We start from the raw sequence: 25,261 nt of genomic DNA, 5'->3' as shown, positions 1-25,261 counted from the left end.
TCTTTTGTCTAACGTAAATTACGTTTAAAAAAATGATCATTCGTTTATATTCGACACAACCGTACACAATTAGAAACGAATTAAAATACGATCCATCATTTCGTCTCAATTTCGAATTTTCGTCGTTGAAAATTTTGAAGTAAATCGGTGCATTTATCGGTCGACTTTTTTTCCCCCACGATAAAGCCGCGAATTAACGAAGGAAATTCGCGGTGAGAAATCGTTCGTTCGATCGGAAGAAACGATATCCGTTTCTATGGTAAACAACACTTGGTCCAACGGAAGTACTAAAAGAGAGGAAGAGGAGGAAGAGGAGGAGGTATTAGGGCTCTAAATGTACTAGGCTTTCGTCAACGTCAACGTGGTGTCCCGTTTTAGTGCGAAAACCACTCGAAAAACAATTGTACGATAGTGTTTAACGAACACTATGTTAGCGTTAACTTCATCACAATTCGAACTTATTTGTCTATGCAAATCATCAATCAATGAATCTACTTCCATTCTCTCTCTCTCTCTCTCTATCTTTTTTTTTATTTCTTTTTTTTTCCATTCATCCGTGGCTTCGCAACATCTTTTTCATCTATCGAACAACGCTCGTGCACACAATTTATTTAAATACTTTTTTATTCGTCAAAATGTACGAAAGATATTTTTTTTTTTTTTATACGTTTTTGAGAAACTGTATATATAAATTTTTTTGTTATCTCTTTCTGTATTTTTTTCTAATCAAAGTTCATACGGTTTATTTGAATAGTGTTTTTTCTTCTGCTTTTATTTTTTTTGTTTTGTTTTTTCTTTTGCTTTATTTTTTTTCTCCTTTTTTTTATTAAAATACGAACAAATATTTTTCTTCTCTCTCTTCTTTTTCTTTCTTTCTCTCTCTCTTTCTCTTTGTCTATCTTTTCGTCTCTTCTCTTCTTGTTATTCGAGCCAGTGGTAGTACGAGTTAGAAAAATAATTGGAATTTACTAACGCAGCTTGCACCCTTTTTCGCCAATTGTTTTTTCTTTCATTGTACATCATCCCGCGTTATCTATTTTAACGTCTCTCGTCTAGCTTTTTATAAAAATACAATCTCTCTTACGCTATCGACGTAAAAATCCTATAAATTTAAGGTTTTATATCAAATATGATGATCATTATTTCAAATTATATTGAAAATTGTATTCCACAATTTTTACAATTTCTTTTTCTTCTAGAATTCAATATTATAAATAATAGAAAGTAGAAAACTAAACAAAAGAATTAGATATACCTAGAAAAAGAGAGAACAGAGTAAGAGAGTAAAAGAAAGAGAGAGAGAGAGTGAAAAAGAAAGGATGAGTGGATTAAAAGGGGAAGGTAGATGATTAATTTCTCCGAGAGCACGTCGGGGACGTCGGTTGTAGGAAGCAACGAAACTGAATGCTGCATATTTTATATATGCGTTAACTCTCCTCCACGGTGAACTTTATTTCGAGCGAATTTCATTATGCCTTTCGTTTATTAGCCCTGTACCGTTAGGCCAACGAAACGTTGGTTCCCTATCCCATGGGATATATCTCTTCTACTATACCTACCTGTATTACGATTCTTTGCTACCGTGTTTGCTCAGGGTGAACTACTATTTCTTTCTTTCTTTCTTTCTTTCTTTATTTCTTTCTTTCTCTCTCCCTTAACTTGTAATCTTAGGATGTAACGTGAAATTAAATACGATACTTTCAAATCTACGAATTAATACCACAGATTTATATTGTTGCATTATCTTACCATGAGATAACAACCAATTACTTCGTATTCTTTTTTCGGAAATTAAAATTTCATTTAGAAATCGTTGTGATTTGAAACTCGATGAAACGGAAATAGGGAGTTCAGTTTTCTAAAGGTTTCACTTTTGAAACCGCGTACGAATTGCACGCGTGGAGTTTTATTTTGGTTTTTTGTTTTTTTTTTATTTGAGTGATCGTTTGTATGATAGTATAATATATAATAAGTATTCTTACATTTATCTATAAAACAATTAATATTTTACTCTTTTTAATACTTTATTTAAGATTTATTTTCGTTTGTTATAATTGAGTTTTATCTAAGTTTATTTGTTTTTCCTTCTCTTTGTTAAAAAAAGAACAAACGTAGATAATTTTAGAGAAAAAATTTTGAGAGAATATTAATTATTATTTTATTTTTTGATCAATAAGAAAAAATAAAGAAAAATATATATATTATTTTATTTATTATATTATTTTATATATATATATATATATATATATATATATATTTATTTTGACACGAAATTTATATCGTTAAATATATACGATATCAGATTAATATATATATATATTAATATTATTATATAATATTAAATATTAATATTATATTATATATATTATTATATTATTATATTATATATTATTATATTATTATATTATAATATTAAATTATATATATATATATAACAATATAATAATAATCGTTTATGAAATAAATAAAAGAAAATATAATATATTATCGAAAATAAAGAAATATATATATTTATTTTGATACAAAATTTATATCGTTAAATATACGATATTAGATTAATATATATACATAATGATGCAATAATATAATCATTTATGAAATAAATAAAAGAAAATATAATATATTATCAAAGATATATATATGTATATATATAATTGGATAAATCGACCAATTAATTTTATGTTCTCTCCAATTAGAGTTAGTTAGAGATTAGATAAGCCAATTCACATGGTGTTAAGTGTCACCGAGCATGAACGAATTATTACGATTGTGTTAGTTTTATACGCGTTTAACCTTTTGCATATACGCTCGTTTATGTTCATCTGTGTGAGTGTGTGTGTGTGTGGGTGAAGAAGAGAGAAATAGAGACAGAAATACATATATATAGGGTAATATTGGTACAATGTTCGAAATGATACTTCCTAACAACGCATATTTAATCGCTAATTAAGTACCCACAAAATGGAACCTGTTTGCCTGTCACATTTCGTGCAATACCACGAACATGGCTATCGAACTCAACGTCACGTTTACTATTGTGTCAGAGTGTATACTATTGTCGTATATTTGGGTGTAGGTGGGTGGGTGTGTGTGTGTGTGAGTGAGAGAGAACTGTCAGCATTGGTCAACCTGTTTCTCGATACCAAACGTCGATTCCCATTGACCAAACTATTGTTAATTAGACGATTGAATTGACAATTGGACAATCGATTATTTCTTCTTTAATTTTTTCTTTTTTATTTTTGTTTTCTTTTCTTAATCCTCACACACACAATTAATTTCATTTTTATTATATTTAATTATTGGGTCAAAATAAACAAGAAATTCCACCTGTTTCTTTTTTTCTTCTTTGGTTCAATCCTTCTTGTAATAATATCTAGTTTATTATTTATTATTTATTATTATTAATACATATTTCTCAGGCGTATTTTTGACGTGTCATACATAACTTGGGGTGGTAAGCCGAAAACAAAGTTTTCTTTCTTTTTTTTTTCTTTTTACACGATTGTACATATGGTTTAATTTTTTCTATAGGATAATGTTCTTTTTTTTTTTCATCTTATAACGTAAAAATTGTTCCTTATTCCTATATTATAGATATATTAAATATATTTTTAATTGTTTAGAGAACAGGCCCAAAAGTTCTTAATATTATTATTTGCTTTGAAACTTTCGGCCCATTTAGGAACTTGCGAATAATAAATTGATATAATAATTGACTAAACTTAATTGATAAAAATGAATTAACACAGAATGATTTTAAACAAACATTTCAAATCAACGTCATATCGATATCGAGACTATTGTAAATATTGTTAAAAAATAAAGATATTTCGTCACGTGCAAATGATAACAACCGTTATGTTTGTCGTTGATATTTTCGTTATATAAATACCATTTTGGAAATGTGTCGCTATAATTGTACATTAAATTATTCCAAAAGTTCATTCTTTCGATGAAAAAATGATTTTCTATCGTAATATTAACTTCTTGGTTACCATTGAAAAGCATGAATTCGTGATGATTACGATACGCAGGCCAATTGGGTACACTCCAAGTACTCGGCACCCTGTAAATACGTAATAACGATTAGGATCCAAGGATCATCTGGATTACAGTCGGTCGAATGTTGTGCCAACGTTGATAACGTTGGACGTTAAGATCCGGATATGGGTTTGATACAAGACTATATATTCAAATGTGTTTCCATATCTCTCTGCTATCATAATTTAATGATAATTATGCATTTCGTTGATTAGTTTCCCTATCCCAATTCTATCTTCATCGATTTATACGATTAATTATAATCATTAGTTTCTTTTTTTAAATCCTATTCCCTTTTTTTTCAACGCACATTCTCGTTAATATTTCATTCAAAGATACGAAAAAACTATGATCATAATTTTGCAATTGATTTTCGTTTGATTCGTTTGATTTTTTTTTGTCCTTTTTTTTGTTAAACGCTCAAATAACGTTATTTCTTACCCGTGTTTTATAAAATTTGACCATAATTCCGTCAACACGTGGATCATGATTGTATCACTTTTAGTATTTAACGATGAATCGTATTTCGGTGGAGGAAAGAAATATTTAATATCGTCGGAATGAGATATACCTGGTGAACAAAAATTCAATTACATAAAAAGAAAAAAATGACTCGTGAAATTCATACTCCTTTTTTTTATTCTTAAATATTCTATAAAGAATATTTCGTATTACGTTGGGTAAACTATAGGAATGACCAGAGGTTACAATATTTTTTTTTATGGGATGTCATATTCCTCTTTGGTTACTTCTTGAGTAAGATTCACAACGTATTACGTAACATTCTGTATATTTATTTAAACAAGAAATCTATTTTAAATAAATAAATATATATATATAAATTATATAAATATTAAATAATTAAAAATTAATAATATTATAAATATTAATTAATTAAAAATTAATAATTAAATATATAATTATATTAATTAATTAAAAATAATTAAATTTATATATATATAAATTTGTACCTAGAGGTTTTGAACCAAATTCCGGAGTATAACTAAGTGTCCCAAAATAGTTAAAATAAAATAAATACAAATTCGATTTCATAACTTTCGATAAATAACTAATTGATTTGTAAATTGGCCATATAAATATTCCATCGCCTGTCATCTAAAAATAATATATTATAATACAAATATTTTTTTATATTCATGATTAAAAAAAGAAAAGAAAAAGAGAAGGGTTATAGTAAAACGTCTCTGATCGATTACGAATACAGAATTATGTTTAAAAATAAATAAAAAATATAGAGAAAATTGTTCTCGTTAATTAACAATAATAAATTTAATATTTCAAAAATACCTCACCTCTGTGATCTTTTGCAATTGTGTGTTAATATCATTATCGTCAAAATAAAAATCTTTGATGGCGTTAACAAAACCATGTAAATTGTTAACAACGTATGGCATTTCCAAATACATTGGAAGTGTCGTGTCAAATTGATCTATAAATATTCTAAGCTTCTCAGAGTCCACATAAAAATCTAAATAAGATTTCGTTTTATTAAGTCAAGTTATTTAATTCGTTTTCTCTTTTAACATTACGATTTAATTATAAGAAAACACATTAAAACTTCACCGTTTCAATAATAATAATAATAATAATAATAATAATAGTAACAGTAATATAGTAATATTAAAGAAATATAAAGATGAATAATTTTACCACGTGTTTTGAGTAAACCTTCGTCATTAACTACTCCCATTATACCTGGTATATCACGAAAAACTTTTTTTTCTATTATTTCCATAGGATGCATCGTTATAATGGCTTCACTCGACTCATCCTCGATTGTCGGTACAAAAACGCAATACGGATGGTTATGTTCAGAATACTATAATAAAAAAAAGAACTTTTATAATAATTATTAAATACGATATACATATATATATTAAATGACAAATATTTTTTGTATGAAACTCTATTGGAATTAATTCGTATATGATAAATATATTTTCTATTTTTATACGATATTTATTATTATCATATTTGAATAATTCATCAATTTAAAATATTATAATAATAATATTTATATTAAAATTATTATAAATTTGTGTTAGATCGTATCGTAATATGATTTTTATTCAAATGAAAAATATTGATATTTGTTAATACACTAATGGATAAATAATATAATATAAATTTATTGTTGTTTACGTGATGTGACAGTGCAATCAAGATAGATTCGGCATCAAATGATCTCATACATCGAATCGTTTCTAAATCCATTTTGTGGGATGTATCGGTTGTATTTTGAAAATTCCGATCTTTTTTAATATAATTATTATCATTTAGAACGATCGAGTTACTAATTATAGTATTAGTGACGTCTAAAATTGTTGGACAACCTAGATAATTGGCCATACTTTCAGAAATTTCTCTTATTATATGTTTGGGATGTACTGCCCATGGTGTTAATGCACTACCACTATGTAATATATATTTATCGAAAAGCCCTTCAGTTTTCTTCGATAATGCTAAAATATGAGTGGAAGCTGCACCGGAACTTGAACCCATCAGTGTTACGGAATTTCTATCGCCGCCGAAACTTTCTATGTTTTGTTGCACCCATTTCAAGGCCATCACTATATCCTTTAATCCATAATTACCTGGGGCAATACTATTACCCAAACTGAAAAATCCTAGAATAAAAGATATCGTATTTTTGAAAATTTAATTTCGTAATTTACAGTCCAATGACTAATTTATTATTTCAAATATTACAAAAATTCTTAAATGACGTTAACAATTAATTGCTTTACCTTGAAATTTTATAGATTAACGATTTTCTTTTTATTTCTTTTCTTTTCTTTTTCCAATGACTAATTTTCAAAAAATTGCAAAACAGTCTGGGACCTTCGAAAAGTCTCGAGAAATATATTGAATATTTATAAAATCATCTAAGAATATTTGTGCTAAGGTTTGAATTAATATAAACAAAAAAAAATAAGAAAGGAAATTACCGAAAGGACCCAATCGATAATTTAATGCGACTAGAATAACTTGCTGATCGGCCCAATAAGTTGGTGGGAAATATTTGCTATTGGCGTTACCTTTAATAAATGCTCCACCATGAATATATACTAATACAGGGTATTTAGAATGTTTTACACCTGGTCGATTCTATAACGATTGAAAAATAATTGAATAAATTAACAATTATATATATTATATATGGATTCGTTAGGTTTATCAAAATACAAATTTAATTAATATAATATATATATAAATATAATAAATATAAATATTTATATGAGTGCATGTGTGTGTGTGTGTATCTCTCTAGAAATATTTTATATATGTATATGTATTATATTATGTATTATACTAATACATATGTATGTATTATATGTTCATAAGCATACGAAGCTCAGAGATGTAGCGTTAAGTGGCTGAAATATGGCGATGACAGCGTGACCAACCTTGGCTCATTTATATTTAATTAAATCACGTGATATAACCTTGCGACGTAATCAAGCTCGTGTTCCATTTCGAAAGAGTCGGAAAATTCGTTATCTCTTTTTTTCTATTTTTTTTTGGTTTTTTTTTTTCTAATATTTTTCGTGGCTCGCAAACGTTTTGTCGACGGAACCCCCCGTTCGTGATATTTGTGTAAAAACTCGACTTTAACGTTGCTTAAAAATAAAATGATTTCAATGGGGAGTAGTACCTACTACTAGTTCACCACCACCACCATCACCATCACCACCATCACTCAACTAGTGGGATATGGCAATCGATCCGTTTGTATTCGTGTTTTGATGCGAGTTAGATGAGATCAAGTGCGCTTGGTGTGAAGTACTCGAGGTGTATACAATTTTATTTTCTCCTTGTAGTTCACGTTATTGGTTTTTTTGTTTTTTCTTTTGTTTTGTTTTTATTTTTTTTTTGACTTTTTCTTCATGTCGTACTTGCTGTCGATGTTGTCTTGCTGTTTTTTTTTCTGTATTCCCGTGGTTTGGTATTTATCCGCATCAATTGTTTTTTTTTTTTTTTTTTTATTAATCTATTTGTCTACGCGTTTCAATAATGATCATATTTTATAAAGATTTAAATAATAATTTTTACGCATGCAATATTTGGTTGTACATTTTTTTTTCTTTTTTTTTTAGCTTCTTTTTATTTTTATTTTCTCTCTCTCTCTTTATATATGTGTATATATTTTTATTTATTTATTTATTTGTTTGTTTTACTTTACCGCTGGAACGAAGACGTTTAAATAAAGACAATCCTCTGAGCCAACTGTGGTGTTAAGTTTGATTAACTGAATACACGGTGGACCATCCGATTGTGCTTTCAATATATCCCATGAACGATTCCATGCTTTTGGTTTCTAAAAAAACAAAAAACAAAAAAAACAACAAAAGATTTATTATTCCTTCATTTATATGAGTCGTTTATTTTGAAAGTGGCCTAACTCCATTTTTCATTTTTTTCCGGTTACCCACGGTAACATGTACAGCTTCAAATTATCTATCAATAAAGCATTTAAGATTTTTTATATTCCGAGTAAATACGGTAATTCTGGACACATAAGTTTTCAGAGTTAGTTGAATCACTGAACCGTTTATTTTGAAAGTGGCCTAACTCCATTAGGAGTAGAGATTTTGGTGTGGTAGAAATGGCATTACAAAAAAATTTACTGTTTGTCCCCCGAGAGTATTATAATATTATCAAAAAGTGTCGGAAAGGTAATAACTTTATTGTACATGAAATGAGACAAGAAGATTTTGTATCAACAATATTATTAGAAGACGCAATTTTTAAAAGGGTAAGAATTCTAACGGAGAACCAATAAACTGGTTAAAAATATGTTGGATGCGTTTTGTCAAAAATGATAAGATTTTCTATAAGACATCAATGAATGAGAACGAAAATTTGAAAGTCCTGAATTTAATACCACGTCGGGGTAGACCAAGAAAGTTCGAAAATATTGTATTGACACCACTGTATAAAAATATAAGACAAATTACAACCGCAAAATTCAAGGACATAATTGACTTATTACGATATATACCACCGGAACATCATGATTTCTTTAAATCCCTTTCACATACACAAAATGTAGATGAGTAGAAAATTGTTTTGTAATTTATGTTTGTAAAAATATTTTGAATCGAATAATTTATGTTTTTAAAGTGTTAGAAAGATATGTAAAATAAAATAAGTATTGTTTTTTCGCAATTTGAAGCATCTTAAATTATGTTGAATGGACTTCGGTTCCTTCAAATTTTATAACGAATCTGGTTGTTAATTTTGAAAGTGGCCTAACTCCATTCTTGGTAAGAAAACCCATATTATTCACTTAATAATTGCCATTATTTTAATAGCAACTGTAAATTGAACACCTTTAGATACACTTAAGCAACATAACTCATTGTTATTCTTTACGTATATTTTTAATTGCATTGAAACGCAAACCCTTAAATATCTCAATTTAAGGTTATATGGAGTTAGGCCACTTTCAAAATAAACGGCTCATATATTCTAATCCTTTTTTTTCTATCCGTACGAATCATAAAATGAATAAAATTGTTCCCGAGTATAGGAAAAGATTCTTTTTTTAATTAGAAAAGGATTTGATCATGAGCAGAATATTACTATGTATTATTATAGAATAATAGTTTAGCCGATTGGATGGTGAACGATATACTTTTTTCTTATTTTAAAAATGAATATTTTATTACATTTTATGTAGAAAAATCCAAATGCATACGGTAAACAAATTCGTCTTGTCATTTTTTTTTATCGAGAAATGTCATTCATCGATGTAAACGATACGATTTACATAAGATTAGTATACTTGAGTACTTAGTTCATTAGTATTCGAATTTTTCTTCGAAACGATTAATAAAAATAAAAGAAAAAAAAAGTGTGCTGATAATATAACGATTACATTTTAAAAGCAAAACGCAAAAAAAAAATCATTATTATATCATAAAATACTCAAGTTATATTTGTTTCTACAAATTATAGAATATATAATTATAAATTTTCATTTCTTAATAATATTTTATTGTCATTTAACAATTGTATATTTTTAATAACAAGTGAAAAATTATTATATTATATAATGAAACAAAATAATAAAATAAAAAAAGAAAAACTGTCAGTTGACTCGTAGAAGAGCGCAAAGGGTTGTTTAAATTAAGAAACAATTATTGTGTATACCTATAAACAGGGTTTTAAAAAAATAAACAATAGATAATGAATAAAACATTTGAAAACTTACACGAAATCGTAGATTATCGATAGGTGGTTCCGCATACGGTATACCAAGAAAATTGGCAATATTTAATCCTTTGGAACTTTTACTCCACTTTCCTATGATAAATCCAAATTTAGTTTCGACGAGGGGTGGTTTGTCAATATTTTCAAAATCTATGGCAAGTATCACTGGAACTAGAAATAAAACGATCAATACTTGATGATACATTATAAGAAACTAGATATCGTATTGGGGTATATAAAATACGAGGACAACGTTCGTTGGTTCAATCGCGAATGAAGAAGAAGAAGATTATATGAACGACTAGAACAATGTAGAGAAAGAAAGAAAGAGAGAGAGAGAGAGAGAGATATATATATATACACACATTGTAACTTTTAATTACGTAACACAATAGTATCTTGCTAGCGTAGCAATCATGCGCATAAATAAACTGCGCATAAGTGATGATTATTCGTATCCGAGTTATAATTATAGAACACCATATTGAGATAATATACTTGACATTAAGGTTAAAGACTTTTCAATGTGTCCAATTAATATCTACAATTTTTTTCTCGTAAATGAAAATATTTCAACGACAATATCTATTCCAAATTATTTCGTCGTTTTTGTCACGTTTTTTTTTTTCCCTATATATATATATTCCGGAAAAAAACACTTTTTATCTATTTGACAAATTACAGTGTTATTTAACGAGTTAAGAATTTTAATTACCGGAATGTCCGTTCATTGTAAATAAAATTACTTTTACCATATTATTATTATACTATATGTAAATATTATGGGTTGTTTATTTTTGTAATGACCCAAATTTATTTGTTTTATTTGTTCCGTGATCTAAGTCATATATTTTTCGTTTCTAGATATGTAAAGGATTACATTTGAACATTAAATGAGTTAAATAAAATAATAATAATAATAAAAAATTATATTATAATATAATAATACTATATATATTATTATATTATATTATTATTTTTTTAATAATATTGAAATAACAAACACTATCTAACGGTTCATTTTTGACAATATCGTGAAAATTATATTGAATTAATTTAGTTTCAAATAATGTGATGTGAAATAACTAATAAAATCATTTTTTTTTAATTTTGACAGACCACTTTCATAATTATGAGTACATATGTATACGTATACTAAAACTTCTACTACTATAACCATAAGAATAAGTTAAAAAGGGTGATACTATTATTACAAGTCGGTACCATGACAGAGGATCTGCTTCTGCCAACGGAAGTCCTAACAATTTCCTGACAAGGGGCTTCCCTTGAGAATTTCCGGTCCGTTTCCACGAGAAATCTCTACCGCACCTTCACGAGTTACGCCTTGTTTACTGTGCCGTTTATCTTCTTGACATTAGTTATGCTATCTTCTTCTTCTTCTTCTTCTTCTTCTCTTATTTTATTTCGTCTTATTTCCTTTTTTATAAACGTTGATAATTTCTACCGATAATTAATTGAGCCGTTTATTTTGAAAGTGGCCTAACTCCATATAACCTTAAATTGAGATATTTAAAGGTTTGCGTTTCAATGCAATTAAAAATATACGTAAAGAATAACAATGAGTTATGTTGCTTAAGTGTATCTAAAGGTGTTCAATTTACAGTTGCTATTAAAATAATGGCAATTATTAAGTGAATAATATGCGTTTTCTTACCAAGAATGGAGTTAGGCCACTTTCAAAATTAACAACCAGATTCGTTTAAAATTTGAAGGACCGAAGTCCATTCAACATAATTTAAGATGCTTCAAATTGCGAAAAAACAATACTTATTTTATTTTACATATCTTTCTAACACTTAAAACATAAATTATTCGATTCAAAATATTTTTTACAAACATAAATTACAAAACAATTTTCTACTCATCTACATTTTGCGTATGTGAAAGGGATTTAAAGAAATCACGATGTTCCGGTGGTATATATCGTAATAAGTCAATTATGTCCTTGAATTTTGCGGTTGTAATTTGTCTTATTTTTTATACAGTGGTGTCAATACAATATTTTCGAACTTTCTTGGTCTACCCCGACGTGGTATTAAATTCAAGACTTTCAAATTTTCGTTCTCATTCATTGATGTCTTATAGAAAATCTTATTCATTTTTGACAAAACGCATCCAACATATTTTAACCAGTTTATTTGTTCTCCGTTAGAATTCTTTACCCTTTTAAAAATTGCATCTTCTAATAATTTTGTTGATACAAAATCTTCTTGTCTCATTCATGTACAATAAAGTTATTACCTTTCCGACACTTTTTGATAATATTGTAATACTCTCGGGGGACAAACAGTAAATTATTTTTTTTATGCCATTTCTACCACACCAAAATCTCTACTCCTAATGGAGTTAGGTTACTTTCAAAATAAACGGCTCAATTAATCGATCATTATACAGTTACAGTTTTATACGGTATTGTTTTGAATTTGATTTTTAATGGAATTCATGACGTTTATTGTTTCAAACTTTACGTGCAAACAACGTATAAAAGTATGAAAACGCGTGATTGAAAAGTAAAGGAACTACACGATATATAGGAAGGATGGAAGGTGGAAGTATACTCGAAAACAATAGTAGAATGCAAAATCTCGCATGATAAGGTGCACTTTACAGAAGAATCTTTCGAACGGGAAGAAAATAACTGCGTCGTTGCACACGTTCTAGGAAAATCGTTTGCCCTGGATGATATGTGATGGTGTATCGAAGTTTAATTTTCGCGAGAGATATTTCTCTTCTTTGCGAAAATACAACCAAAACAAAATAAAAATAGTAAACGAGGTGGTGGTAGTAGGTGGAGAAAAAAAATATCACGAACGTAAAATTCCGAATCGGAAATTTCTCAAGAATCAAGGAATAAGATCACATTGTTACGATGTGTGCGAACAAAAAATTTCCATTTTATGGAATCTCTTTTTCTTTAAAAACGAAAAATGAAAATAAATTATTTGATAATCTGGATGATTCGAAAGGAAAAAAAAAACAAATAATTGATGGTTCGATGTGAAATCTTATAAGAAAACTTATGATCAGTTAATAAAAAAAAAAAAACCCTGTATAGTTATATAATTATATTTAAAAATTAAAAAAGACAAAGAAAAAAGTAAATTGAAAAGTAAATGAATCCATTCGAAGAGATGAAAATAAATGATTTGGTTGTTGAATCTGTAGATGATTCGTAATAGAAAGAATTAGGTAGTTCTGCGTGAAATCTTACGAGAAAACTTATTACGGTCAGTATACAACACCACCACCATGTTATACACGCGGGGTGTATAACATATAATAGTTATAGTAATCCAAAACATAGACTCGAACATATTTCCTCGGTCGCGTTAAATGCTCGAGCTGCGTCAGATTACGAGACTATTTGTCGCGGTCGACTAAATGCGAGAGTCGTCCTATGACTATGCATCACGAGAAGCTGTAAAAGGAGAAAAAGAAAAAGACAGAGAGAGAGAGAGAGAGAGAGAGAGAGAGAGAGAGGGAAAATTAGAGAAATAGAGAGAAACCGAGAGAAAGAGAACATCGCCTTGGATAACGAATTGCACTCGAGTATGTCCTCTTTATTCTTCGTATTACGTACTTTATTTCTACTCTTAATCTCTACTTTCTATTATATTTCTTTCTTTTTGTTTTATTTTTCTTTTTTTCTTTTTTTTTTTTTAATCATAAGAGATAACATCCCTTTATCGTTCAGATTAAAATTATAAATTGATCTGTTAATCATGGTCACATTTATTTCTCATAACGTCTTAATTAATTTACCATCAAATTTAATTGTTCCTTTTTTTTTTATTTTGCAGAAATTTGTAATATATTTCTATATTGATATCTTTTTCTTTTAAAATAAAAATATATATATTATTATAAAATAAATATTATTATTACATATATGTATATGTAATATAAATATCAATATATGTATAATTATATGTATAAATATAAATATATGTATATATAAATATTTATTCTAAAATATCATTCTGTCATTTTTGATCTTTTTTTTTTTTTCATAAGAGATAACACCCCTTTATCGTTCAGATTAAAATTATAAATTGACCTGTTAATCATGGTCACATTTATCTCTCTTAACGTCTTGATTAATTTATTATCAAATTTAATTATTTCTTTTTTCTTTTTCTTTTTTTGGAATAAATTTGTAATATATTTCTATATTGATATCTTTTTCTTTTAAAATAAAAAAAAATATACATATATATTATTATAAAATAAATATTATTATTACATATACATATATATTTATTCTAAAATATCATTCTGTCATATTGAGTAAAACAATTTGGAAGAAAATAATGATACTTTCGATCCCGTTTTTTTTTTTATCTTTTTAACGTGTTTTTTTTTTCTTTCTACTCCACTTTTCTCTTTCCCAAAAGTTTTCTATCCTACTCTAATCAAGTAGGAAAGGGTGGGGGGGGAGGAGGAGGGTTTAACCGTAGGAGGAAAAGTGAACTAGGAGAGAAAACGGTGGCGGCCCAGGGTTCTCTCTTAACGCGAGAAAGCACTGCATTGCTGTTGGTGATGCATTGCCCCGGGAGATTAATGCATCGTGGGCCACAGTTTGTTAGAGTGAATAACGACCGTCTGCAATAATGATATTGCCATTAACCTGTCCGCGGGAATTTCGTTTTCGCGGTTCGCCCACGAACCATATCGAACTTTCTTTCTTTCTCTCTCACACACAAACACAAACATACACACGCACACGCACACACAGAGAAAGAGAGAAAGGTTTGTCTATCTTTCTCTTTCTATTTATCCTATGAATAGTAAAATCGATCTATTACGATTTCAAACTGGAATAAAATAGAAAAGATTTTAAAAGAGTCTTCCATCCGGTGGAAAGAAAGTTTTTCTTTAAACGAAATGAGGTGGGAGGGAGGGTGGGAGGGAGGGAGGGAAAAAATGTTGCCGGGTCATTGAACGAAGAAAGAGTTTAAGTGTAAAATCAAGCTTCCGGTTTATTTTCTTTTTCTATTTCTTTATTCGTTGTGAAAAAAAAAAAACAAAAACAAAAAGATAAAAAGGTTGTTTCTACTACTTGCTGCTTTCACTCTTCTTCTTTCTCCTTTTATTTCTTTCGATGATACGTTGGGTTTCGTTCGGTAAAGGTAACACACCACCACCCCCCAGGTTCGGTAAAAGAGCTAAGGCACGAATGGGAATCGTAATATCCATTAACCCACTAACACACACACATACACATACACGTTTATATATATGTACCTGTGTATACCTATATATATTATAAATCCTCTATATATTTGTATACACACATACACACACACATTTATATATATGTGTACCTGTGTATACCTATATATATTATAAATCCTCTATATATTTGTATACACACATACACACACATTTATATATATGTACCTGTGTATACCTATATATATTATAAATCCTCTATATATTTGTATACACACATACACACACATTTATATATATGTACCTGTGTATACCTATATATATTATAAATCCTCTATATATTTGTATACACACATACACACACACACATTTATATATATACCTGTGTATACCTATATATATTATAAATCCTCTATATATTTGTATACACACATACACACACATTTATATATATGTACCTGTGTATACCTATATATATTATAAATCCTCTATATATTTGTATATGTGTTTGTGTGTATATAAATATATATATATATTCATTCATATGTATGCTATATGTATGAATGAATATTTTCACGTGTGTGTATATTAACGTATACCTGTATATATTTATGTATAAATATATATATTATTTTATGAATGTATGACTGTATGTATCTATGTATATGTATATATATGTATATATGTTACATATCGTAACAAGTAGGAAAACGTAACAGTATTGTGGTAGTTACAGACATTACTAGGGGTACTTTTATCAGTGTTATTAACAACCCTAACTGATGTTGAAGAACCTAATCTAAAAGACGGGAAAGAAAAATAAGAGAAAGAGAGAAAGAGAGAGAAAAAACAAAGTAGTAGGTTGCCATTGATCGATTCGTTGAGAATGACCGTATCATTATCCTTGTGAAAAAGGAGAGAAGGATGGTAATAATGGCGGTGAACTTCTCTCTCTCTCTGTCTGTCTCTTTGTGTCTTTCTCTGATATTGTTTCCTTCTTCTTTTCTTTTATTATTATTATTTCGTTGTTCTTTTTATTCCTTTTCTCTTTTTACGACGAACCATGGGATCATTATCGAAGAAGAAGAAGAAGAAGAAGAATCATTCGGAATAGGAGGAAAATGATTGAAAGGAACACGTGAGATAGTGGTCAATGTTACGTTTGAAAAGAAACCAATAACCTCTCTCGACTTTTCTTTTATTCTCTATGTTTCATTTACGTTTCAATGGACTATGATTTACCTTTCTATATTTATCAATTAAATTGACCAATAAATAATATCGTCATTTTGTTAAATATGCTCAGTCGGTAACTTGGGCCTTTTCATTTTCGAATATAATTATTTTTCTCTTATTTTTAAATATAAAGTTTTGAAATAATAGAATAAATTATTGGATAATAATTTATTGCTGATACATAAAGAATGATAATAAATTTTGTCAACAATAATAACATTTAACAATAAAATTCACTAACCCTTTTGGCGTTAGTAAAATCTGCCATATCGATTGAGGTTTCAAATATTATTCATTTTAAATATTTTCAATATATCTTGTACAAGTTTTATTTTATAAAAAGAAAGAACAAAAACAACGCATTATTCTTTTCAAAACTAAATCGATATCTCTTACAATTAGGGAAAAATTCGACATTACTCATTGGCCAATCTAATATCTATTTATCTTGTTCTCTCTCTCTCTCTCTCTCTTACTCTGACTCCTGAAGCAACGGTCACTAGGGTGTACTAGCGCGTTAATCAAGTATTTACCATTCTATTACTACGCCACCACGAGTCCCTCCTATTGCTCCTCCTTTTCCTCCTACTACTCTTCTACCACCCTCACCCTATACCCTCCACCCTCCACCCCTACCTACTTCCTTCTCGTTCATCTTCTATTTGCTACTTCCATCAGGTAACTCAATTATAATATTAAACTTATCGACACTTTGTGCAACAATTATTTTTATCATTAATCACAGATTTCGATAAACTTATGGTTGTATTATTTTCTTTCTTTATTTGTTTTTTTTTCTTTTTTGAATAATATAACAATTTGATTTTTGTTAAAAGTCAACATTATACACCGTATACGTTTTAACCGCTTTTTAATTTCCATGGGATTTAAATTATTAAATCGTATTTTTCTCTTTTTTTTTTTTTTCTTTCATTCTTTTCAAATAAAACATAATAATATGTGACACATATTAATAAAATGTTATTACACCATTTACGACTGACTTTTTTCGTTTTAAATTACTACACATCCTTGTTCAGCTTACCCCCTGCCTATTTATATCATTCACGTGTGTACCTACCCTTTTTTATTTTCTTTTTTTCTTTTGGTATCGCTGTCCAGCAGGGGGTAAGAAATAAAAAACGACGCGACCCCTATTTCCTACCATAAAACCTGAAATGCCTGCTTACGCGTCTCTAATGCTACTCTTATGATTAATACAATCCTACGAAATCTGGATGACATTTTTATCTGTATAACTTATTAAAGTCTATTCGTAATATAAGAAAATATCTCGAAGAGAGATAGAAAGAGAGAGAGAGAAAAGGGAAAGTCAAACACGAAGTAAAATTCAAACCTGAATGTAGTAAAGTATGTACCTAGTAGCAACTTGCTGCAGGTGCATAGGAAAAGTTTGAAATATTTTGTCAGGCAAATTCTTGATTTCGGAATTTTCTAAAGTCGTTTCTGACTTTTAAGTAAAGAAGAAGAAGAAGAAGAAGAAGAACGTAGGGGGTGGGGTTGGGGGTGGAGGAGGGTGGATCAAACTCGCGTGTCTTTGCATCGAGAAATAACCTTTTCGTAAAAAACATCTCGTGCGGAAGAATCGATCATGCTTGCAATGGCGAACGTAATCCAAACCACACACACACACACGCACACATATATATATATGTATGTATATATGTAAACGTGCGTATAGATGTATGTATTGTAGTTATATGCACATATGGTAGATGTATATGGTAGGTTGTTCTCTGGTAGCTAGTATGCATACAAGGTGGCCGCGGTTGACCGGGTTTTGTGCAGTAAAATTTGCATTGAACGATGTAGATATGACGTAACGCGCGTGAGAGAAGTATACGTGTACAGTTAGTTGCAGGAATATTCCTACATTGTTCTCATACTATAGAATTTGTTCAATTATTTAGATTTCTATACAATACAATATATTTAAATATAATTTTTTCATTTAATTAATATATAAAATATCATACTCTCCAATATTTAAAAAAATTATTTATATATATATATATATATATATATATATATATATATATATGTTTGTTTGTAATATAAAATTAGAATTTGTTCAATTATTTATATTTCTATAAAATACAATATATTTAAATATAATTTTTTAATTTAATTAATATATAAAATATCTTACTCTCCAATATTTAAAAAAATTATTTTATATATATATATATATATATATATGTTTGTTTGTAATATAAAATTAGAATTTGTTCAATTATTTATATTTCTATAAAATACAATATATTTAAATATAATTTTTTAATTTAATTAATATATAAAATATCTTACTCTCCAATATTTTAAAAAATTATTTTATATATATATATATGTTTGTTTGTAATATAAAGTTAGAATTTGTTCAATTATTTAGATTTCTATACAATACAATATATTTAAATATAATTTTTTAATTTAATTAATATATAAAATATCATACTCTCCAATATTTTAAAAAATTATTATATATATATATGTTTGTTTGTAATATAAAGTTTCCAAATTTTTGTACATATAAATAGATATTTTTAAAGATTATTAAATAATTTCTCTTATTAATTTATCTTCACTTATAATAAAGCGTTTTATTTTGTAATGAAATTTGATATCAATTAATAATGTTTAATAATCCTAAAATATGTTTTTGTTTATAAGAGAATTGTTAACAATTGTATTATAAGAAAATAATAATTGTTTCTAATTGACAGTTGGTGTACGAATACTCTCATGGGATTCATTTTACATTCGTCTAGCTCGCGTTTGTATGCGCGCGTGTATCTGAGTGGTGCGTGTGATCACTCGTACGTTATCGATCTCGAAATATTTCTATATGTATTTTTATATTCGTATCATATTTTTTCTTTTTTTTTTCTATAAATAATTTTGATCGATATCCATCAAGCAAATGAACAAACAAATTCGTATTTTCAAGTTTTCTAGGAAACGCAAACCAATGTTTTTCTCTCTCGTTGCTTTCATTTACACCAATTTGTTTTTCTTTTTTATTTGTTTTATATTTTTTTACCCGTGATTTATATATATACCATTTCTTTTTATTTTTCCGTTCTTTCTTTTTCACCAAGCTAGAAATGTTAAAAATTTCATTGATTTGTTATAATATTTATACTAGTAAAAAAAGAAATGGAAGAAACAAAGCAGCAAAAATAAAATTGCTGATGTTTATGGATTTGATGCAATATTAGTGCACACGGTAGAAAGTTGGTTGAAGCGTTTTCGATCAGAAAATTTGGATGCGAAAAATGCAACACCTTTCTCTCTCTCTCTCTCTGGTCAACCAATCACCGAAACAGTCGATTGAAATCATGGGGAAAAAAGAAAATATTAAACAAAACCGATACATTCGCGATAACACATAATAATATCGATGAAGTATTAACAAAATCGATGAAAGAAAATAGTTTGAAACTATTCCGATGGAAAATACGTGCATATAAGAATGTTTCGCATTTGCATTAAAATACGACGAAAAGAAAAAAAGAAAAAAAAATAGAAACAATTTTACTAGTTCAACTAGTAAGATAGAAGAGAAGAACAACAATTTGTTATTAAATTCTTACTGATTTTATTTGTCTTCGGTTTATGTAACAATGTGCAACAAATAGAATAAAATATTAGGGTTGATTATTAATAATGTGTTTTCGCAATGAGTGAAAAGGACAGGTGAGATGAGATGCGTTTTGCGTTAGGTTGCCAATGGCATTTATTTCATATTCTCAACTGTTGAACAAATAAGTCAGTCGTCCTTGTCGCTAACAAATCAATCATTTTTCAATTTATTTTAATATTCCTCAGCACTTATACTATTTTTATAATCATTGAATCAACCATGGAATACGTTCATATATGTATATATATATACTCACCATATGTAACCTAAATCGAAACGATTACCAATCTAAAGATCATAGATATCTTCTCGTCTATTTTGATTTAATTATTTATTGTTAGAACATCTTTAACAATACATCGAATCAACTATGAATATATACATGTACACGATTACTACATTTGATCTAAATCGATAATATTACCAATTTAATAGTTATCGATATTTCATTTTAAATGATTTCAATCATTTATTATTTCTAACTTTGTATATATATTTTATAGACTATATGATTTATTATATTTTTTATTTAAAAAATCATCGGAGATCAATAATGATTACTCGCACGTTTATATCTGTTATAATATTTATTGGAATTCGATGCAATTATTAATTTAAAAATCGTCGATTCTTTATCTCTTCTGATTAAACCATTTATTATTAAAAGATTATTTAAAAAATTATATTATTATTATTATTGTGTATATATACACACGCATAAATAAAATATGGAATTTAAATCGATACGATTAACAATTTAACACAATCGCTTATATCTTTTATCTCTTTTAATTCATTTAATTATTGTTAAAAATCTTATTAAAAATCATCGAATTATCGATAAACATATAGAAATACGATTTACATATAATCGAAAATAAAATCAACGATAAAGTATCCCGACGCGGTCTAATTTATCTATTATATATGCAATAATAAACGCGAACCTTTAATTTCATTTTACTTTGCATAAATTTGAAATTTATTTTCAGTAAACTAATGCGATTTAACTCGTAGCAACGTTTTAAAAAACAAAAAAAAAGAAAAAAGAAGAAAACGATGAAAAATATCATTTTAATAGAAAATAATTTGATAAAAACCAAAACGTTTATGATATAATAATGATCATAGAAATATTAATGCGAATTAACGCGAATACTTTGTATTTTGATTATTGAATTGTTTTTTTATCAGAGATCATTATCGTAATACAATTTAATCGATCACAATTTGTAAAATAAACGTTACACAAATAATAACACGATAATTAGATTCAATTAACTTCCTGTTATTCGAAATGAATACATAATAAAATAATAATCTACTCGACTCTGTTTACATTAAAATTTGTAAAAAACGACAAGTATTATAATTTAGATAAATAATAAATTACTACAATCATCCACACATATTGACGAATCATTTCTAAATCATCGTTAAAACTATTTTACAAATATTTTTCTATTAATACCAAACTAAATTGATTTATTATTACAAAATGTATACCACAAACGATGAATCATTTGTAAAACAAAAAAGTTAACTTCCTGTTATTCGAAATGAATATATAATAAAATAATAATCTTTTCGATTCTGTTTATATTAACATTCGTAAAAAACGACGAGTGTTATAATTTAGATAAATAATAAATTATTACAATCATCCACATATTGACGAATCATTTCTAAATCATCGTTAAAATTAGTTTACAAATATTTTTCTATGAATACCAAACTAAATTGATTTATAATTACAAAATATATAATACCATAAACGATGATTCGTTTGTAAAACAAAAAAGTTAACTTCCTGTTATTCGAAATGAATATATAATAAAATAATAATCTACTCGACTCAGTTTACATTAACATTCGTAAAAAACGACAAGTGTTATAATTTAGATAAATAATAAATTACTACAATCATCCACACACACACATATTGACGAATCATTTCTAAATCATCGTTAAAACTATTTTACAAATATTTTTCTATGAATACCAAACTAAATTGATTTATAATTACAAAATATATACCACAAACGATGATTCATTTGTAAAACAAAAAAGTTGTGCTAAGTGAGTTGAGATAGCAGTTGATTTTTAGAATAAATAAAATGAAGTAAAACAACGAAAACAAAAACAAAAAAAAAACATATTATTCAGAACGAGGAGAGAATAAATCAATGATTCATGGTGTGCGATGTATGGCTAGTTTAAACGCGGCTATCGGGAAATGTGTCGAAACGATGTCCTTTCGTGAATTAGCGTCGTACCGCAATAGAAGCCGAATTATCATCAAATATGTCATCGCGCATTATGTATTTGCATTTGAAATGCAGCATTAAACGTCAACGAGTAACGTTTCTCCTCTCTTCCTCCCCTGTCCCCCTTCACCCCCTTCCACCCACCCACCCACCTTCCCTCTTCCCTCTTTCCTTTCCCTTTCTCTTTGTCTCTCTCTCTCTCTCTCTCTCTTGTAAACCCTAGTTAGCTAGTAGCCCACGTAACAAGAGAAGTCATCGAGCAATCTAATAATCGATCTCGTCATGCGGATTTCGTTTACAGTCATAGTAATTTGTTATCAATCGGGAAATCAATTAGTCCGTATTAGTAATTATTACAATCGTAACTCGTCCATCCTATCGATATACTAATCAAATTTATTAGTAAACCGATGTACGAAGAAGAGAAGAACCTTTATTATCGTAATCATTATTATTATTATTATTATTGTTATTAGATTTTCAACTAGCAATTTGCAATTTTGTTTGTTTTTTTTCCCTCTCGCTAGCAAGGATCGTTAGGATCTTTCATTTCGTATATTTTTATCGACGAATAAGTGAGGCAACGTGTGAAATCAAAATTAAACACATTTGACGGCGAAGAACCCATAAAGCCATGTGTGCAATGATACGAAATCATAATTACACGTTATGGAATATGTCTTAAAGTATTTTATTTATTTAATAATGAAGAGAAAAGGAGGGAGTAATAAATATTTGTATGTGTGAAAGGAGATATATGGAAAAAGGAAAAAAAAAAATATTCTCCCCTTCGAGGATTCGATACGATGACATCGGGTACACGTGTACCTGATGGTACATTTTGTGGTTAAAGAAAGATAAAGATAGAAATAAAAAAAAGAAATACAGAGAGAGAGAGAGAGAAAGAAGGAAGCTAAGATTAACTGGCCTGACAAAATTCGATTTCAATTCCCATTACACCTTATATGTTCATGAGTCACGCACTCATTATTTCTGCTAGTCTGTCTCGGTCGATTTTTATTATCAAGTTTAAAAAGATCAAAGATTTAGGTGGTGATAATAAACCAACGAAATTTCTTTGATTTCGTTGATTACATTTTCAATTCTCTGTTCTTTCTCTTTTTTTCTTTCTTTTTGTCTATCTGTCTGTGTCTCTCTTTTTCTTTCTATTTCTCTTTCACATTTACTTCATGAAATCCAGCCCCGTATAATAATAAACTTTGAAGGTTTCGATTATCTTTAATGAAGATTGAAAATTTCGATATTTATCTGAAAAGTGTTCTCGGTTTGTTTATAATTCAATTAAACTTCTTATCAAATTACCGGCCACGGGGTGTAAGTATATTTCAATAACGAATTTATTTATAAGAAGTATAATTATTATTTCTTTTTCAAAATATTATTTAGGAAAAACAATGACAGAACAAATATATATGAATCTGAAAATTTTCAACATAATCATTATTATATATATACCTTCGTTATATCTTACAATTTATTCTAAAATAAAATTAGGTTTATTTAAAAATCAAAGAAAAATCACTATTACGCCATTATATATGACTCTACATAATACTTAGACTAAATTAGGTTCGTTTAACGATCAGCAAAATCATTATTACACCATCAGTCTAACTTAAATAATCCTGCTATAAATAAGGCTAATTTAAAAATCAATAAGAGATCACTATTACACCATCATTAGACTCTACATAATCCCTGATTAAATTAGGCTCGTTTAAAAACCAATAAATTCACTTTTACGCCATCATTAGACCCTACCTAATTCTAAACTAACATAAATTAGGACATTTAAAAATCAACAAAATTACTATTACACGTCATACTTAAATCCTAAGTAATACTAGATTACCAATAGATAAATTTAAATAAATACAATGAAAAAAGGAAAAAAAAAAAAGAAAAAAATCACTCTCTTATTATTATTAAATTACAATGCACACGAGTAAGTAAAACAAATATACGAAAATTTTTATCAATATTATAATTTCAATGTTTAGAACATAACCGATAAAATAATCATGTAACACACTCGTAATACAAGCGTTGTTACACACATATACATGTGGGATGCGAGCACCTCCAGACCAAACACTTAAATAGGCATTCGTGAGGAGATTGGACGGTGGGCCCTGGATAGCTCAATTGGTTAAAGAGCAGTCAGTCGCCCGGAAAGCGGAAGATCCGGGTTCGAGTCCCGGTCCAGTCTGTCCAACGGCCCAATTTTTTCACGAATCCTACATACATATATATATATATATATATATATATACAAAATTCGAATATATATAATAATTATATATACGTGCAAAACGTAGACAAATGAAGAAAAAGTAAACATAAATTAGGACATTTAAAAATCAACAAAATCACTATTACACGTTATCCTTAAATCCTAAGTAATACTAGATTACCAATAGATAAATTTAAATATATACAACGAAAAAAGGAAAAAAAAAAAGAAAAAATCACTCTCTTATTTTTATTAAATTACAATGCACACGAGTATGTAAAATAAATATACGAAAACTTTTATCAATACTATAATTTCAATGTTTAAAACATAACCGATAAAATAATCATATAACACACTCGTAAT

The 25,261-nt window shown here is 27.8% G+C and overlaps 1 protein-coding gene across 1 annotated transcript; it reads right to left on the bottom strand.

Annotated features, from left to right (window-relative positions):
* Window positions 1-3,333: 3,333 nt before the first annotated feature.
* LOC122526321 (juvenile hormone esterase-like) lies at window positions 3,334-10,565 on the bottom strand. The gene is made up of 9 exons (XM_043649672.1): window positions 10,283-10,565; window positions 8,249-8,383; window positions 7,014-7,173; window positions 6,208-6,692; window positions 5,716-5,884; window positions 5,358-5,533; window positions 5,016-5,160; window positions 4,486-4,615; window positions 3,334-4,069 (listed from the first exon to the last, which is right to left on the bottom strand). Exons 1-9 carry the CDS (start codon window positions 10,484-10,486, stop codon window positions 3,784-3,786), a joined length of 1,890 nt encoding a protein of 629 aa, XP_043505607.1. The 5' UTR covers window positions 10,487-10,565; the 3' UTR covers window positions 3,334-3,783.
* Window positions 10,566-25,261: the final 14,696 nt, after the last annotated feature.

The sequence above is a fragment of the Polistes fuscatus genome, unplaced genomic scaffold (genome assembly GCF_010416935.1).
Source record: "Polistes fuscatus isolate 324 unplaced genomic scaffold, CU_Pfus_HIC Scaffold11, whole genome shotgun sequence".
NCBI classification, from domain to species: Eukaryota; Metazoa; Arthropoda; class Insecta; order Hymenoptera; family Vespidae; genus Polistes; species Polistes fuscatus.
The sequence above is the reverse complement of the archived record's forward strand: the minus strand, read 5'-3'. Positions and strand labels throughout refer to the sequence as shown.